A 19341-nucleotide genomic window follows, 5' to 3' on the forward strand; every position below is an offset into this window, starting at 1 on the left:
AAGGCAGAAAGGTCTGCTTCATGTGTATACTTATCTTATAGTAGCAACATTGAATGTGGAGACATTTGTTACTGAAGGTTCTAAAACATGATCAAGATAAGTTCTATTTATTTCAGGAGAACTAATTTGTTTTACTGGATAACCTAAAGCAAATACCAACCAAAAAAAAATATTTAAGGTCAATTGAAAAAAATGCCGTGATATTGTAATAACCGTGACCATTCTTACTCATTTATTTTTTGTCTTGTTTTCCCTCTAGTTTTCTCAAGCATCTTGTGGAACAGTACATGTGATGCTGAATGGTTCTGCAGATGGTGCCATCACCAGGAAAGAAAGGTGTTGAATTACTTTTTCTTCCAGTGCATGGAAAATACTCATCCTTAATACCTGTATTAATAAGAGGACCCCTGCCCTGATAATGTTTGTATTGTGCGTGTACAGTACAATAGAGGAATAGGAAGACACGGTACAGGTTTGAATCCATGGGAGTGTATTTGTGGGGGATGTACGGGGTGTGGGACCTAAAATGTTTCAAATACTGATGTTAAACTTTGAAAAAAATATCTTCACATTTAGGCTGTGCATACCGTGACACTTTTTTTTTCTAAGTTTTGTACACTTCACTAAATACAGTGTAGTATGATGAAACTGTTTAACCACTTGCCTACCAGGCACTTTTACCCTCTTCGTGCCCAGGCCATTTTTTAGCTTTCAGCTCTGTTGCATTTTGAATGACAATTGCGCGGTCATGCAACACTGTACCCATATGACATATTTATCATTTGTTTTCACACAAATAGAGCTTTCTTTTGGAGGTATTTAATTGCCACAAATTTTGTAAACAGGCAATTTTTCTCCTTCACTGATGCGTTGATGAGGCTGCACTGATAGGCAGCACTGATGGGCACTGGTAGGCTGCACTGATGAGCACTGATGAGGTGGCACAGATAGGCAGCACTGATAGGCTGCACTGATGAGGTGGCACTGATGAGGCGGCACTGGTGGGCATTGATGAGGAGGCACTGATGATGCTGCACTGATATGCAACAATGATGGGTACTGATAGGCGGCACTGATGGGTGACACTGATGGGCGGCGCTGACTGACAGCACTGACTGACGATAGTGACTGGCGGCACTGATGGGCGAAACTGCTGGGCAGCACTGATGGGTGGCACCGCTGGGCATAGATGGGCACTGGCGGGCAGCACTGCAGGGCACAGATCATCAGGGCACTGATCATTATTGCCCTAATGATCAGTGCCGATCTGCTTTGTGACAGCTGCCGGTTATCGGCAGTACTTTCCATAACTGTATTGTTGCTGTATTGTCTCCCTTTATATTGTAAAGCGCTGAGCAAACTACTGGCGCTATATAAATCCTGTGTAATAATAATAATACCAGCATGAGGAAAGTGCTGCTGATAACCGGCAACTGTATTTACTCTGTGATCTGCTGTGTCACTGGACAGCTGATCACATGGTAAAAGGCTGCTGTGATTGGCCTTTTGCCTCATCATGTCCATAGGACACAGCAATCACTGAGATCACCGGCTGCACGCTGCTGGGGGCGCGCAGGAGGACGCGTTCTGGGAGGAAGTCATATGACACCCTCCCAAAACTGGACAACCGCACTGTAGCCGTCATTTGGCTATAGCGTGGTAAGGATGTGGTTATAGAATAAAAGTGGAAAGAACACACTCCTTTGTAATAACATATTAGGGCACTGGACCCATTACAACCAACATAAAATATCTGGTAGCAACTTATATTGGGAAGACTAATGAAAGCTGACTTCTTTTTAGGGCAATGGATGGTTGTACATTCATTTTTTCTTTGTTATTAAGTGTGCCTGTAGTTATGATAAAATGAGTACTAGAATACAATAGCTGGGGCCAGCAGGGGCCAGCAAGTGCCGGTGTACAGCTTCAGTTCTCTTCCAGGTTTGATACCCAGGGTAAGCATACAAGCAAACACTGCTCAAGGTCGGTCTCCTGATTCCACCTTCCTGGACACACTTCCAGGTGCTGGCCCTTTCCATCACAAGTTCCAAATAGCAAGAAAGATCTGGTTGGCCGCTGATACAGTTAGTTATGATTAAGTGCTACGTGAGCATGATAATTGTCAGCTGGTGATGCTGCTCCCCAATATTTGTGACTTGGAATTGCTTAAATGAATATGCTGAAATAAAAGTGATTTTAACCGGATGTGCAGCCAACCAGATCTTTTGTGCTACTTGAAAACCTAGGGAGCTTTGAAACTGACTAGACCATAGAATAGCTTTTGTCAACCAGGCTACATAAAAAACTAGGGTTCCTCCTGAGGTTTCCAGGGGTTCCTTGAGCAGTTAGCAATGGTGAATTGATCTCCCACCTGCACTGACCACCAATGCAAGAGGGCAATTTTTCATTAACCACCAATGTACGGGACCACTTCTGTACTGGCCACTAATGTAAGGGGACATCATCATTTCAATAATATTACTGAAAAAATATTTTGTTGTATAGAGCATAGAGTGTTAAAAAATGTAACACTTGAGATTTGGATTGTGTAGTCATATGTTGCACTACAGGATGATAAAAGGCAGAAATGACACCTAACAATTGAGTCTGATGACAGTCTGTTAGCCATTGATATTGGGACTTATTTGGGTTACTATTCCATCTGACCACATGCTATGATCACCAATATAACTTGGGAACGTCTCCCATGGGCCAATAGGTGCACCTTCCTGACACAGTTATATCCTCTGGCTGTATCCTTCACTTAACTCATTGGGGATTTGTTTTTATATATGATTTTAGAATCTTTTATACCTTCCAATTGTCAGTATTCCTTGTTGGTCCTGAAGAAAGCATGCTGGTTTTAGTTTTGTATGTATAGATTGATATCATGTTTATGTGTTAAATACAGTGGAATAAAATAATTTTTTTAATATCAAGTGGCTACTTTTGTATAGTACGGCTACCTGTGCTATATACTGTATAAAGTCCCACATCTCTATACACTCTTTTTGTCTAAATTTTGGGTGATCCCCCGGTAAACCTTCAGCTTTTGAGTACTCTCTGAATATTTCACCTCTGAATACCTCCAATTTTCTTCAGCAGTTTTTTTTTATTCACAGCACCTTTCAAGAATATGCAAAATCTTGAGACACCCAGTCTTACATTTGGTCCTGTATCACATAAGAAAACCCCCTTTCACATCAGAGTTCTCAGCCCTCCTACCTTTCACATTAGAGTCCTTAGCCTCCTCCTCTTTCATGACTGAGTCCACCCCCCCAATTCACATCAGAGTCCTCATTTTCCCCCATTGACATCAGAATCAGAGTCCCCTCCTTTCCCCTCCTTTCCTCATCCCCTCCTTTCACATCAAAGTCCTCATTACCCCCTTTCAGATCAGAGTCCTCATCCCTACTTTCACATCAGACTCCTCATCCTTTTCCCCTTTTACATCAGAGTTCTCATCCCTTTCCCCTTTCATATCAGAGTCCCTGAGACACATAGTGCCAGAATGGCAGTGGGTGGTAAGCGGAGCAGGAGAACAGAGGCAGACTTTAGTCCCCTTCTGAATGCTGCAGCTGCACCCAACTGCACTATGGAATCACCTGACGTTGTGCAAAATTACCAGATGCAGCAGAGCTCCCATGGAAAGCTGAAAGGGCATACCAAGATGCCTCGGCACCCTAGTAGAAAAACACTGTTATAGAGTATTCTTAGGCCAGAACAAAATAAGTGTACAGAGCAGGGGCGGACTGACAACTCATGGGGCCCCTGGGCAATAGGGGATCATGGGGCCCCTGTGTCCTTGCCCAAACTCAAAAAAGCCTATGAAAAAGGTACCAGGGGCATCTCATGGGGCCCCCTACTGACCCCGGGCCCTCGGGCAGTGCCAGAGTTTTCAAATGGTCAGTCTGCCCCTGGTACAGAGTTCCCCACACATGGCTAATGTGTAAGGTAAAGTCTACAGGCTTGGAAAAATCTGTATGTAAATGGATAGAAAACTGGCTAAAAGATTGTATTCAGAGAGTAGTGGTTAATGATTCATAATCTGAATGGTCTAGGGTCATCAGTGGTGTACCCCAAGGTTCAGTGTTGGGACCCTTACTGTTTAATATATTTATAAACGATATAGGGTCTGGGATTATAAATACCATTTCAGTCTTTGCAGATGACACCAAGCTGTGCAGTGGAATAACGTCCTTACAGGATGTCTCCAATTTACAAGCCGACCTCAATGCACTGTTTAATTGGGCAACTATGTGGAAAATGAGGTTTAATGTTGATAAATGTAAGGTTCTGCACTTGGGGGCTAAGAATATGCATGCATCATACATACTGGGGGGGGTACAACTGGGGGAATCAATGGTGGAGAAGGATCTGGGAGTTCTGGTAGATCACAAGCTTAATAATGGCATGCAATGTCAAACTGCAGCTTCTAAAGTGAGCAAAATCCTCTCTTGTACTGAAAGAGGTATAGACTCCAGAGAGAGAGATATCATATTACCCCGGTACAAATCATTAGTAAGACCTCATCTGGAATATGCAGTTCAGTTTTGGGCACCAATTCACAATAAGAACATTGGGGAACTGGAGAAAGTACAGAGAAGGGCAACCAAAGAGGCATGGAGGAGCTCAGCTATGAGGAAAGATTAGAGGAACTGAATTTATTCTCTTTTGAGAACAGGAGATTAAGGGGGGATATGATCAACATGTATAAATACATCAGTGGTTCATATAGTGAACTCTGTGTAGAGTTATTCACCCTGAGGTCATCACAGAGGACAAGGGGGCACTCTTTACATCTGGAGGAAAAGAAATTCAATCTCCAAACACAGAAAGGTTTCTTCACAGTGAGAGCTGTGAAAATGTGGAATAGACTCCCTCAAGAGTTGGTTCTGGCCAGCTCAGTGGGTTGCTTTAAAAAAAGTCCTGGATTGTTTCTTTAATACACAGAATGTAACTGGATATAACATTTATAGGTAAAGTTGATCCAGGGAATATCCAACTGCCTCTCTCGGGATCAGGGAGGAATTTTTTCCCTGCAGGAGCAAATTGGATCATGCTTTGCTGGTTTTTTTGCCTTCCTCTGGATTAACTGTGGGTATAGGATTATAACTTTTTTTTTAACCTCCCTGGCGGTATTCCCGAGTGTAGCTCGGGGTAAAATGTCAGTACCAAAAGCGGTAACCCCCGAGCTACACTCGGGCTTACCATGCGGCGCTGCATAGGGAGTCCCTGCAGAGCTTACCTTGTCCTTCGCTCCCGCGATGTGTCCCCTGCAGCGTCCCTGGCCATCTCCTCCGGCTGATGCCGGCATCCGGCTTCTGTGTTCCAGGCCCTGTGACATCGGGACGTACGGGTGCCGCCGCCGCCGGCGGGAAATTTGAAAATTTTTAAAAAATTTCATTTTTTCCAAAACAATAGTAAACATACAGTGGGGATCGAAAGTTTGGGCACCCCAGCTAAAAATTTGTATTAATGTGCATAAAGAAGCCAAAGGAAAGATGGAAAAATCTCCAAAAGGCATCAAATTACAGATTAGACATTCTTATAATATGTCAACAAAAGTTAGATTTTATTTCCATCATTCAAAATAACAGAAAACAAAAAATGGCGTCTGCAAAAGTTTGGGCACCCTGCAGAATTTATAGCATGCACTGCCCCCTTTGCAAAGCTGAGACCTGCCAGTGTCATGGATTGTTCTCAATCATCGTCTGGGAAGACCAGGTGATGTCAATCTCAAAGGTTTTAAATGCCCAGACTCATCTGACCTTGCCCCAACAATCAGCACCATGGGTTCTTCTAAGCAGTTGTCTAGAAAACTGAAACTGAAAATAGTTGATGCTCACAAAGCTGGAGAAGGCTATAAGAAGATAGCAAAGCGTTTTCAGATGTCAATATCCTCTGTTCGGAATGTAATTAAGAAATGGCAGTCATCAGGAACAGTGGAAGTTAAAGCAAGATCTGGAAGACCAAGAAAAATATCAGACAGAACAGCTCGCAGGATTGTGAGAAAAACAATTCAAAACCCACGTTTGACTGCACGATCCCTCCAGAAAGATCTGGCAGACACTGGAGTTGTGGTACACTATTCCACTATAAAGAGATACTTGTACAAATATGGTCTTCATGGAAGAGTCACCAGAAGAAAACCTCTTCTACGTCCTCACCCCAAAAATCATCGTCTGAACTTTGCAAATGAACATATAGACAAGCCTGATGCATTTTGGAAACAAAATTAGAACCACTTGCAGAATTGAGTGATAAGGATTCGTGGAGAAATTCGTCATCAGACACTGAAAACAATTTTGCGACTTTGCTCAGTGATGTGCGAACTTGGTGCTATATTTCAAATTTCAGTGTTTTTGGTTTGATTATATTATTGAATTAAATGTATTATTATTATATTATTATTTTTTATGATTATTTATTAAATTATAATTTATGATTTTGTGTTTCAAATTTTATCATACCCGGGATGTTTAATAGACTCTAGTTCGGACAGATTTCAGTGAGTTATTCCTAAATATTACAGCCTACAATAAAAAAACTACATATTTCCATGCAAAATAATGGTACCGCTTTCAGCACCAAAAATCTGAAATAATCAGACCGCTAGGGAGGTTAATGGTTGAACTGGATGGACTTTTGTCTTTTTTCAACCAGATTTACTATGTAACTATGAACTGAAATCAGAAATGGCACCAAACAGGCACAGAGCAGAGTAAGCTCAGAACAAGTACAGCACTCTACAAATCCTGAGAAATTATGTATTCTTATAGTTTTGTAATGGAGATGTTTTTCACCTTTATAAACACATAGATGTTTTTCTTTTTTTCCCTCCTAGTATGTTAAGGACAGTGGAAATACCAAGTTTGAATCCAAACAAAGTATCTGAAGTGAAGCTTTGGGTGATTGATGATATTCAAGGACAAGACAGGTAAGGAAAATTTACTCACAGATAATGTTTCCACATTATTTTATTAAAGGATATGTAAACCCAAGGCAAAAAAGAGGTAATTTATTGCAGCTTAGTAGTGTGGCTACTTTTGTTTTCATTTTGCAAGCTAAGAACATTTTCAGCAAGTACATAAAATGTATGTTGATCCTGGCAGAAATGTGGTATTCTTATCCTGTGAGCCTAATTGGAAGCACAAACACTGTTATCTCCCCTCTGTAAATGACTGTTCCTTTCAACCCCTGTGTATTGGCTGGGGTATGGGACAACCATTAGTATTTCACTATTCCAGGCTCTACTGATTTTATTAAACTAACAGTGAGGCTGGGGCACCCCCTTGTGATAACACATCAATATTGACCATTTTTAGTGCCAGCAGTTTTATTTCCCCTCTATGCTCCTCCTGTGGTCCACTGTTAGCCATCTGGGCATGAGTGAGGCACAATATATGCAGGGATTGTCTGTCCCCTCTTTTTATTCTTTGCTTTTTTCCCCCTGCCTTTTTCTGGGGGTGTGACACACACGTCACAGTGATCTCATTCTGTTGTGGTGGTTTATTTGTGTGTACTTGTACGTGTAGCAATATTCTTCCTGATGAAGCCAATATGCCGAAACATGTTGAAAACATGTTGAAGTCACTACTTGCAGTTTCATCTGTATAAAGTTACTTATTTTATCTAACATATGCAGGAAGTTGATCAATGTCATGTATTTTAAATGTCTTTAAAGGATTTTTGTCTAACAAAACTATGAATTTTTAATATATAAATATGTTATTAGATGTGTAGGGTAGCTTTAAAGTCCTGCTTTTCTTTACACTTAAATTGTGTCTTTTTGTTTTCTTTATTTTGGGGGGGGGTTGTGGTGCCCTTGGTCCACCCACTGTCCATTCCTGTCTGTATATATTTTCCATCACAGATACTGTATATGCATGGATTAGTAAAATATATACCCTATATCTATGATGCCCTCTCTTTTTGTTTTCACGTCGTGCCCTTGGTCCACCCACTGTCCATTCCTGTCTGTATATATATTTCATCACAAATATACGCATGGATTAGTAAAATATCTTTCCTATATTTATGGTGCTCTCTCTTTGGCTGGATGTGTAAATCTAAATTATGCTAAAAAAGCAATTTTATATTTCAGAAATTCCTGCAACAGCGAGTCACTGCTTGAGCTTCAGCATTACATCGAAGAGCACAACCTGGCGTATTCCTGCATTGATAACTATAAGTGAGTATACTTCTTTGTCCTTGGCTTATACTGAAGAAATCCAAGCAATTAGCTAAACATACAGTTGGAATATAAACGTGTGAATTGTCTTAACTGACAAAAGATGTGTAATTCTGTTCAAGCAATTTTGTAACCCTGACACCCCTGCCAGACAACATAGCCAAGTCAGTGACATTCTTGGTTTCTACTGAATTTAAGCAATGCAGCTTGGCCTTCGGCTCATCCCAGCCTCCTAATTGTATAGTAATCAGGAACCACCAGTGACGTTAAACAATATAGCTTGGTGTTTGGCTTGCCCCAGCCTACAAATTGTATAGTAATGGAGCATCACTAACGAAGCTGAGCGATACAGCTTTGGTCTTTGGCTCGCCCCAACAGGGCTGGATCTAGCCTGTCTGATTTTTGGGGTGCAGTAAAAAAAAAGTCAGGGGGGCAGAGGATGCAAGGTCAGTAGGGCAGTGCATAAGAGTCAGCGAGGCAGTGTACATGGAGTTATCAGGGCCGAGGATAGGGTCAGAAATTTGTAGGGAAGTGTACAGAGGCCATTCATTTGTAGGGCAGTGTACAGTGGGTTATCAAGGTAAAGTACAGGTGTTAGCATGGCAGAGGACAGGGGTCAGCAGGACAGAGGATAAGGGTCAGCTGTGCAGAGGACAGGGGTCAGCAGGGTGGAAGACAGTGGTCAGCAGAGTTGAGGACAGGGTCACTGCTGTCAGGGAACTCACAAGATCTCCTCTTCCCCACACAGCACATAACTGAGATTGGTATCCCTCCACAGTGTGTAACTGGGTACTGCAGCTGCCAATCTGATCAGGGAATTTCACAGGTCAGAATTGCAGCATACCAGCCAGTTACACATTGTAAACATTTGGGTTGTGTCTGTAAGGGAAGTTGATCTCAGCTATGTGTGTGTAGTGCAGGCAGTGCTGGGACAAGGTCAGCTAGCGCCCAAGCCGAAGGTGACAAACTATGTACCCCCCCCCCAAAAAAAATAAAAACACTAATCACCATGTTCACCCCTAAGCATAAATTCCCTCTAAAAGCCAGAATTCTCCCCAAACAAAAACACAAAAATTCCACATCCTCACAGTCCAAATTCCCCTCCCAGCACATATCTTGCCCCCCCCCCCCCATCAATCCTACCTTCCAGTTCAAACATCTCCCTAATTCCCCACAAATCTCCCTCATCCAAAAAAATCCCCCTTCCTAGCACAAATCCTCTTTCCTTCTAAATCCCCCCTCCTAGCACAAATTCTGCCCCCAAATCCCCCATCCTAGTACAAGCCCCCCCTCCAATCACCCCTCCCAACACAGAACCCTTCCACCAAATCTACAATCCTAGAATGAATCCCCCCCCCCAAATCCCTACTGCTAGCGTAAATCCTCTCCCCCCAAATCCCCACTCCTAGCGTAAATCCTTTGCCCAAATCCCCACTCCTAGCATAAATCCTCCCCCCAAATCCCCATTACTAATGTAAATCTTCCCTCTGTAAATCCCCCCTCTTAGTACAAATCCCCCCAAATCCTTTCTCTTAGCACAACCCACTCCTTGCACAAATCCTCCACAATCCTGCCTCCTAACACATACCCTTCCACTCATTTTCTAGCACAAATTCCCCCCATTTTACGCTTCCCAGCACAAATAGCCCCCCATCATTACCTCCTCCACAAGCCCCCCTTTTTCCCTCTCCCCCCTCCCTTTCCCTCTTCCCGCATTCCCTCCTCCAATCTTACAGAATGGAACTACAGGAGTAGTGAAGAGGTGCGGGCTCTCTGTCAGGGGTGGACTGACCATTCAGGCATTGCCCGAGAGCCCGGGGTCAGTAGGGGGTCCGTGAGAGGATCACTGTCCAGTGACAGTGTGGGGAGCAGAGGAGGAGGCAGTCTCAGATCCCGACCCAGAAGTAGCTCACGTGTCACTTCATGTGGGGGCAGAGTGAGTCGGGTGATGGGTCCAGACACTGTGCTGATGATGGAGCTGGTGGGCAGTGGGAAGGTGAGAGGCATATCATTCATGGGTGTGGGGTGTTCACCGGACACACCGTGCACACCCCGCCTTCATGGATGATATGTATCAGGAACAAAGTCGGAGGTGATCGGTGCAGTGCAGGGACAGAGACAGCACCGATCTCCCTGCATGGATTTCAATGAAGGAGCTGAAAGCAGCAGGAGGGAGAGACTTCCAGCTGCCTCGTTGAAATTCATGCAGGGAGATCGGTGCTGTCACTGTCCCTCCCCTGCACTGATCTCTGACTGTGCATCGGATTTCCCTCCTGGCCCCACCCCCCCTCTGTGCTCCTCAGCACCCCCCCCCCCCCCCAGCAGGTCTCTGATGCTTCGTCTTCTCTGACAGTGTCCAGTCCCTCCCCCATTCCTCCACGGCAGAGCAGGTGGAGAGAGGATCTGCTTTGCCTCTCCTGACCAGAACAGTCGGCAGCTCTGTGACTCATTCTCTCCCCCTATCTCGCTCTCTCTCCCTCTCCCCCTCTCTCTCTCCCTCTTTCCCCCTCTCTTTCTCTCTCTCTCCCTCTCTCCCCTCTCTCTCATTCTCTCTCTCCCCCCTCTCTCCCTTATTCTCTCTCTCTCCCCCCCTCTCTATCTCTCCCTCTCTCTCTCCCCTTCCTTTAATTCCTCCATCCCCTCCTTTCATTCTTCCCTCCCTCCCTCCTTTCATTTCCTTCCTTCCTTCCTTCCCTCCTTCATCCATTCCCCCCTTCCTTCATCCATTCCCTCCTTCCCTTTTCTTTCTTCCTCCCTTCCTTCATTCCTTCCCCCATCCATTCCCTCCCTTTTCTTCTTTCCCTTCCTTCCTCCCACCCCTCCTTCCTTCCCTCCCCTTCCTTCCTTCCTCCATCCATTTCCTTCCTTCCTTCCCTTTCTTCCTCCATCCATTCCCTCCCTAACTTCCTCTCTACCCTCCCTTTCCTTCATCTCTCTCTCTCTCCTTCCTTTCCTTCCTCCATCCCCTCCTTTCATTTCCTTCCTTTCTACTTCCATTCCTTCCCGCCCTTTTCTTCCTTCCTTCCTTTCCTCCCTTCTTTCCTTACTTCCTTCATCCAATCCCTCCCTCCCTTTTCTTCTTTCCTCCCTTCCTTCCCTCCCCTTCCTTCATTCCTTCCTCCATTCATTTCCTTCCTTCCTCCATCCATTCCCTCCTTCCCTTTTCTTCTTTCCTTCATTCTTTCCTTCCTTCCCTCCCTCCCTCTTTCCCTTCCTTCCTTTATCTATTTCATCCCTCCTTTTTCTTCCTTCCTTCCTCTCCTTCCTTCCCTCCCCTTCCTTCATTCCGTCCTCCATCCATTTTCTTCCTTCCTCCATTCCCTCCCTCTTCTTCCTTACCTTCATTTTTTCCTTCCCTTCCTCCTCATCTTTCAATCATTCCTTCCTTATTTCCCCCTTCCCTCCCCTTCCTTCAATCCTTCCTCCCTCCCTTCATTCCTTCCTTCCTTCCAACATCCCCTCTCTTTATTCTTTCCTCCCTCCCCTCCTTTCATTTCCTTCCTTCCTCCCTCCCCTCCTTCCTTTCCTCCCTTTCCTTCATTCCTTCCTCCATTCATTTCCTTCCTTCCTCCCTCCATCTCTTTCCTCTTTTTTCTTCCTTCCTTCCTTCCTTCCTTCCTTCCTTCCCTCCCCTTCTTTCTTTCCCTCCCCTTCCTTCCTTCCCTCCTTTACCTTCATTACTTCGTCCATCCATTTTCTTTCCTTCTTTCATTCCTTTTGTCCTCCATCCATTCCTTCCCTCCCTCCCTTTTCTTCCTTCCCTTCCTACCTCCCACTCCTTCTTCCTCCATCCATTTTCTTTCCTTCCTTCCTCCATCCATTCCCTCCCTCCCTCCTTTTTCTTCTTTCCCCTCCTTCCTCCATCTCCTCTCTTCATTCTTTTCTCCCACCCCTCCTTCCTTCCCTCCCCTTTCTTCCTCCATCCATTCCCTCCCTCTCCCTTTTCTTTCTTCCTTCCTTCCCTCCATCCATTTCCTTCCTTCTGATATAAGGGGGTACAGGTTCTGTTTATTCATCCAAATCTAATGACAGCCCAACATATACTAGTGCTCCCTGTTCACTCCCTACTGACACTGTCCACTGCCCCCACAAAATCATTGTGAAAAAAATAATACAGAAAAGTTGTAAAAAATAATTAGATAATAAAAATTAAAAACTTCTGACACCCACACCATTGTTCTACTGACACCATCCACTGGCCACCAAAAAGCATTTTGAAAACAAATTATAAAAAATAATAAAACATTAATTTGTAAATAAATCATACAATTGTAAAAAAAAAAAAATACTAATAAAAATGAAGAATTACTGACACCACCTACTGACACCATCCTACACAAACTAACCACCGCCATACACTCCGCACTCCTCTCCCTGTACATACTACCCACCGCCATACACTCCGCACTCCTCTCCCTGTACATACTACCCACCACCATACACTCCATACTCCTCTCCCTGTACATACTACCCACCACCATACACTCCATACTCCTCTCCCTGTACATACTACCCACTACCATACACTCCATACTCCTCTCCCTGTACATACTACCCACCACCATACACTCCATACTCCTCTCCCTGTACATACTACCCACCACCATACACTCCATACTCCTCTCCCTGTACATACTACCCACCGCCATACACTCCACACTGTACATTCCCTATTTAACATTACCTCATTCTGCACAATATAAGTCATCTCAGACACTATTTAACCACGCCCCTTTTAAGCCATGCCCAATGTTTATCTCTCTCACACCCCTCCTCTTTTTCACCCTCTCACTCCCCTCTCTCTTTCACTTCCCCCACATGCAGGGGCGGACTGACCATTGGGGAACTCGGGCACTGCCCGAGGGCCCGGGGTCAGTAGGGGGCCCCATGAGATGTCCCTGGTACCTTTCATAGGCTTTTTTGGGTGTGATTTGAGTGTGGGCGAGGACACAGGGGCCCCATGATCCCCTATTGCCCGGGGGCCCCATGAGTTGTCAGTCCGCCCCTGCCCACATGGCAGCCATCTTTAAACCTGAAAGTGCCCAGTGGCTTCTACGGAAAGAAGCCGGGACATTCATGCAGTCTTTGCTGCAGTAAATATTTAAATGCCCCTTCTATGCAGCTGAGCTGCAATATGTAGGTAGGGTGTTGTGTGGGTGTGCTTGAGTGTAGGTGGGGGCACAGGGGGCCCCATTTTCTCTTACTGCCTGGGGGCCCCGTGAGTTGTCAGTCCGCCCCTGCCCTCTGTGCTCTCCCCCCTCCTGTCATAACAGTGATTCTCCATTTGATAGATTACACAGGGTCACTCTTAGATAGGATGGTACATGGCTTGATAACCCACATTTCCAGGAGGTGAGAAGTCCTTGGAGGAGATAGGAGGTGGGTAATCCACTCTAAGGGCAACCCTGTGTAATCTGCCATATTGAGGATTGCTGTTATGACAGAAAGGAGGAGATCACCTCTTTATGGCTCTCTCTTCTCTGCTACGAACACTTCTCCTGTCTCACCTGTAATTAGTTCACACTATGTCAGGCTGCCCCTTGTCCCAGCTCAGCCATCCTGGGAACAATGTCCATGGGGGAGGCTGGCATGTGTGTGTGTGGAGGGGGCCCACAACTGAAATCTGGGGGGCGAATCCCACCCTAGCAAACCCCCCCAGATCCAGCCATGCACCCCAGCCTGCTAAAACCCAGTGTTATAGCGACTGCACTCTGCAAGCAGTTAGATTGGCTACTTGTCCTTCCCCTGTGCTGCTGTGCAGAGGATTTAAAGAAACCCATATAACAATAGATTCAAGTACATACTGTATACTACATTTAATATGCGTTTAAGATATCAAGTATATAACTGAATTCAGTGGTGACCTTTTACTATCTGCCCAGAGCAGGGGTCTCCAAACATTCTAAACATAGGGCCGGTTTACTGTCCTTCAGACTTTAGGAGGGCCGGAGTGGCCAGTGGGAGTAGGAAATGTCCCAGCGTCAGTAGGAGTAAAAAAAAATGGCATAGTTCTTGTAGTCAGTGGAAGGTGGGGAATAAGAGGAATAGTATCCAGTCATTGGTATTAGTTGGAGAAACAGTGCCCCATCATTGATATTACTTGGAGGAATATTTCCCCATCATTGGTATTAGTGGGAGGAATAGTGCCCCATCATTGGTGACAGTGGGAGGAATGATGCCCTATCGTTGGTGTCAGGGGGAGGAATAGTGCCCCATCATTGGTGTCAATGGGAGGTATAGTGCCCCATCATTGGTGTCAGTGGGAGGAATGGTGCCCCATCATTGGTGACAGTGGGAGAAATGGCACCCCATCATTGGTGTCAGGAGCAGGAATAGTGCCCAATCATTGGTGTCAATGGGAGGAATAGTGCCCCATCATTGATGTCAGTGGAATGAATGGTGCCTCATCATTGGTATCAGAGGAAGGAATAGTGCCCCATCATTGGTACCAGAGGAAGGAATAGTGTCCCATCCTTGGTGTGATGAACTAGGAGCGCAGAGAGAGCTCACGGAGACAGATCACATGGAACCCGACGTGCAGGCGTTTATTGGGGAGTTTTTTGGGGTGCGGACAATCGAACAGATAGTCCACAGAACAACACAAGACACAGCGATACAGTAGGGTTCTCAGGTTGGCAATATGGGACAACAGGGGGCCGATAGTCCACAGAGTTCAATAGGACAGAGCGACAGGGCACCTCAGGGGTTGGAGTCCACAGGCAAGGGTTTCGGGCAGAATCGGGCTAAGTCCAGCACAGGGCAGAGATCTGGGCACAACGGTGTTAGTCCAATACACAGGATGCAGAGCAGAGAGGAGAGCAGAGTCCCAGTGTCCAGAAATCCATACAGACAATGTAGAACCACAAGTCCCAGCAGTGCAAAAAGCAAAGCACAGTTCAATGCATCTCCTAGCGAGGCCTGCAGCCATGAGCTGCTCTGTCCATCCTGACTCAAGCTCTGCACATTCTGAGAGTTTTCTCCCACCAAAGGGACATTATATGATCCTTTCAATTTGACCAAGCCTCAAGCCCCCAGTGCCCACATGTCTGGCTTTTCACAGCCATAGGACACCATGCTGTCTGTGCCTCCTGCTGAGATCAACCTCATCTCCCACCCCCTGCGGGGCACAGGAATTCCAAGATTTAATTATGCAGACAGGCTGACTGCTTGACACACTTGTTGATTTCAACAAAACAACACAAATATAAAATAATATTCCTGATCTCCGTCACACTTCGTATTAGTTGGAGGAATAGTATCTAACTGTTTCTAGCAGTGGGAGGAATTGTGCCCCATCATTGGAGTCAATTGAAGGAAAAATGCCCCATAGTTGGTGCCAGTGGAAGAAATGGTGCCTCCTTGTTGGTTTCAGTGGGAGTAATAGCACCCCAAGGGTCAAATAGAGGCAGGCAAAGGGCCGCATTCAGCCCACAGGCTGCAGTTTGGAGACCACTGGCCTAGAGAGTTCAGCTTTAAAGTGAGAAGAATCTGCACAAATAAAATTAGCAAACTTGACATAGAATTTCAAAAACACAGTATAAATCCATAAAATAAATAATTTAAAGAACTTTATAGTGCACATAAAAAAGAACAAAGTTAGGCAACATGTTTTGAGTATTCTCTTTCTAATTATCTTCCTCACTTTTTACTTGTCCCTGTAGCAGTATGCTTCCAGATAATATCAGCAATGACAACCAATAATAATATCAGCATTAATAATCACACATGATGTAAATAAGAGTAGTCATTCTATGGACAGTGATAATTATACATTGTTTTTTAATAAAGCTAAACTGATGTATCATCAGACAGACCTGCAGACAAAGCATTTAGAGTTCATGGTATGTATTCCATTCTGACATATAACATTTTATTTTGTCTTTTGCCAACAGGCCACTAACAACTCTGCAGTGCGTAGAGAACCCCAACCATCCTGTCTGCAATCAATGCAGCATTCGTTAAAATCAATCAGTATACCAGACATTCCTCTGTCTGCCAGCAGTGGGGACCTTATAAAGTATCTGACATACTTGTTACAGGATTCAGAATATGACATAATCATTATTCAGGAATGAGAGGATCATCTGTGGTAGTGTGCAGAATTTTAAAGCCGATCTCCACCTAAAACATGTTTTAGTTTTACATAGAATGGAGAAAGATTAGAACCTCTGTCGGGATTTATATCACAAGAGTGTTTTTAACCTCTTCACGCCGGCGCCTCCCGGCCCTTTAAGAGTTCCAGAAGGCGGGGCGGGGTTTAGGGTCATGTGACCGCTGTGATGCGCCGTGACGGCGGTCACATGATTGGGAAAGGTCCCGATCGAAAGAGGAGATCGGGACCTTTCCGTGAGTACCAGACATGTGTGCTGGGAGCGCGCTCTCGGCACCTATGTCCTTTTTTAATAGAATGCAAACGTGCGACCGCTCAGCGTCTAGGCCCAAACGCCGGGAGGCCGCACATTTGCGTTTGGCCGGCGTGAAGAGGTTAATACTTATTCACACCACCCGTCCATGTTCGGGCTCGTTTACATTTGTGATTGGCGGGCAGTAAAAACTCGAGCTTGAGCCACTTTTTAATGCCCCTCAACAGCTCCCTTTTTTGCTGCAGAGGGTTCATGGCTAACGCAGAAATCATACCCACTGTCGCACTTGCCAGGCAGCACTTCCCACCAAATTCATTCAAGTGAATGGGGTCACGCTGCAACCATCTCGCAATTGCTCACAACTCACACAGTTGTCTGGCATTTAGGGGGTAAAAAAAGCAATACAGTGCCTCCGCACCTCCTGTCAAATGCTCTCTGAAGAGCAACCTGAACGCGGGGATGCTCTTCACAGAGCAAAGCAGGTGTAAACTAGGTCTTATGGTTCATAGAGCACATGCAAGCGGGTGTACGATGTGAAAGGCAGCGCTATTTGGCGTTAAAACACATCATACTGTTTACTTTTTATTAAAAACTTTTTTTTTACATTTCAGTCAACTGTGCGCCTCAACTAAAAATACAAATTTTATGCATTTTTACAGAATGCATGATGATATTCTATGTGCCCTAGCACTGAGACTGTGTCAGTCAATGCTGATTAGTGCAACTCAGCACACCTAGTATGAATGATCCCTTAATGGAATTTACACTAAGACTCATTCACACTGGTGGCTCCGGGCAGTAAAAGCAGGCAGCTGAGCTACAGTGTTACCCTGACTGCCCACCTAAAGAAGAGCATACAGCTGTTGAGAGCCATGCACATGCCACAGCATACATTAAAATGCAAGTCACATTTGGTGGGCAGTACTGGGCTGAGCTGCACCTTGCCTGCAACTGTGTGCAGTACATGCAGTTGTGGCAGGGTGGTTTGGCCTTTGTAGGGTTAAAACAGGCAGTGAGGAAACAACATATCAACTCCTCTCCACCGGTCAAACTCCTCTCCACCGGTCAAACTCTGAAAGGCTTTTCAGAGGGGCAGCAGAGGCTATTGCACATGAGAATTAATGTTTACCCACCCTCCATAGGCTTCTGACATAAGCTACCCTACCCACTCAACTTTGTTTCCATCTTCTTCACCACTGGCTGTTCTTGCACATGGAGCACTCATTTACAGGTCACGACTGGAAGTGATTGTAAAGCTCCACTGTAGACACGGATATGACAATAACACATCTTCAGTGTAGTGGATAAGGGAAAATTTCCTCGAAATGCACACATACAGAAGTAAAACCCTGACAGAGATTCTAGTTCTTCCCACTTTATCTAAAAACATAAAAAAAATTATACTTGGCTGAAATTTTATAACACACGCCAGGCAAGGGAGTAAGCCCTAGTGCAGGAGTGGCTAACCTGTGGCTCTCCAGCTGTTGTGGAACTACATTTCCCATGAGGCATTGCAAAGATGGGAAGTTACTGACTTGCAGAGGCATGATGGAACTTGTAGTCCTGCAGCAGCTGGAGAGCCGCAGGTTGGCCACCCCTGCCCTAGTGTATATGAATTCAAATGTTCAAGGCTTCTACAATTATACAATTCATCCACTAGATGGCAGACAATGTAAAGATTTCTTCCTCCAACATTTTTTGTGAATGAAACTATTTGATTTTGTTAAACAGGAAAAGTAATAAAGTTTTTACAAACTTTTGCAAGCTCTACCAAGTTAAACAATACTTGTCTAGGATACTAGAAAGTGTTGTACCTAAACAATCCACTTGTCTATTGCACCTGAATATAAACACGAAACTACCTGAATACCTGTTGGGAAGCTTTTCTGCATTATAGTAAAATAAAAGCCTCGCAAACCCTGAAGCCAGCATAGTGCATAAAGGGAGGAATTTCCAAAATGTGTGTTAGCTTTTGTTTTATGTTGCATCTGTGCATTTTCTCCTGTTCTTGCTGATTCAACCTGTCCTGCCACTGGTCAATTTTTACACAGCTGTATCTAAGAGTTTAATAGAAATCAGCGGCAGCATAGTTTTGCATTTGAGAAAACAAACAAAGCCTCAGTTGAACCAATAGCCAATTTCTATCCACCTGTCAATACTAGTACGGAAAACAATGATTCAAATAAAAGTGGATTGGGGATGTTCTGATGCTACATGTATGCCAAGGTAATTGTTTGAATAAATAAATAAATAAATAAGTAAAAAAATAAATAAATATATATATATATATATATAAAACACAACCAAATGTGTAATGCCAAATTATGCTGTTGGTGAGGAGGTCTGTGAAGACCTGTTCTGATGCTACGTGTCTGCCAAGGTAATTGTTTAAAAAAAATAAGTAAAATTTTTTTATATATATATATATATATATATATACAGTTGTGTTCAAAATAATAGCAGTGTGTTGAAAACGTGAATAAAGCTCAAAATCCTTCTAATAGCTTTTATTTCCATACACACAAATGCATTGGGAACACTACACATTCTATTCCAAATCAAAACATGAAGAAAAATATATCAAATTTGTGTTGTTCCTCTAAAAAAAATGAAGAAAAGTGAATATTAGACTGTTCAAAAAATTGCAGTGTTTGTATTCTTCTTTACAAACTCAAACATTCACTATATAAACTGAAAAATGTTTGAAGATTTTGCTTTCCTTTGAATCACTTAATTAATATTTAGTTGTATAAGCACTGTTTCTGAGAACTGCTGTACATCTGT

General features: G+C 44.2%; 1 protein-coding gene across 1 annotated transcript in view; it reads left to right on the forward strand.

The window, feature by feature from the left end:
• LOC149462103 (ADP-ribosyl cyclase/cyclic ADP-ribose hydrolase 1-like) overlaps positions 1-18516 on the forward strand; it is a 63224-nt gene extending 44708 nt beyond the window's left edge. The window contains 4 exon segments of the mRNA XM_089677441.1: positions 260-336; positions 6848-6940; positions 8108-8194; positions 16087-18516. Of these exon segments, the coding sequence (XP_089533567.1) occupies positions 260-336; positions 6848-6940; positions 8108-8194; positions 16087-16156 (327 nt within the window). The 3' untranslated portion in view covers positions 16157-18516.
• The last annotated feature ends 825 nt before the right edge of the window (positions 18517-19341 follow it).

This window comes from Staurois parvus, unplaced genomic scaffold, assembly GCF_062004578.1.
Source record: "Staurois parvus isolate SC_StPar_1 unplaced genomic scaffold, SC_StPar_1.0 ptg000186l, whole genome shotgun sequence".
NCBI lineage: Eukaryota > Metazoa > Chordata > Amphibia > Anura > Ranidae > Staurois > Staurois parvus.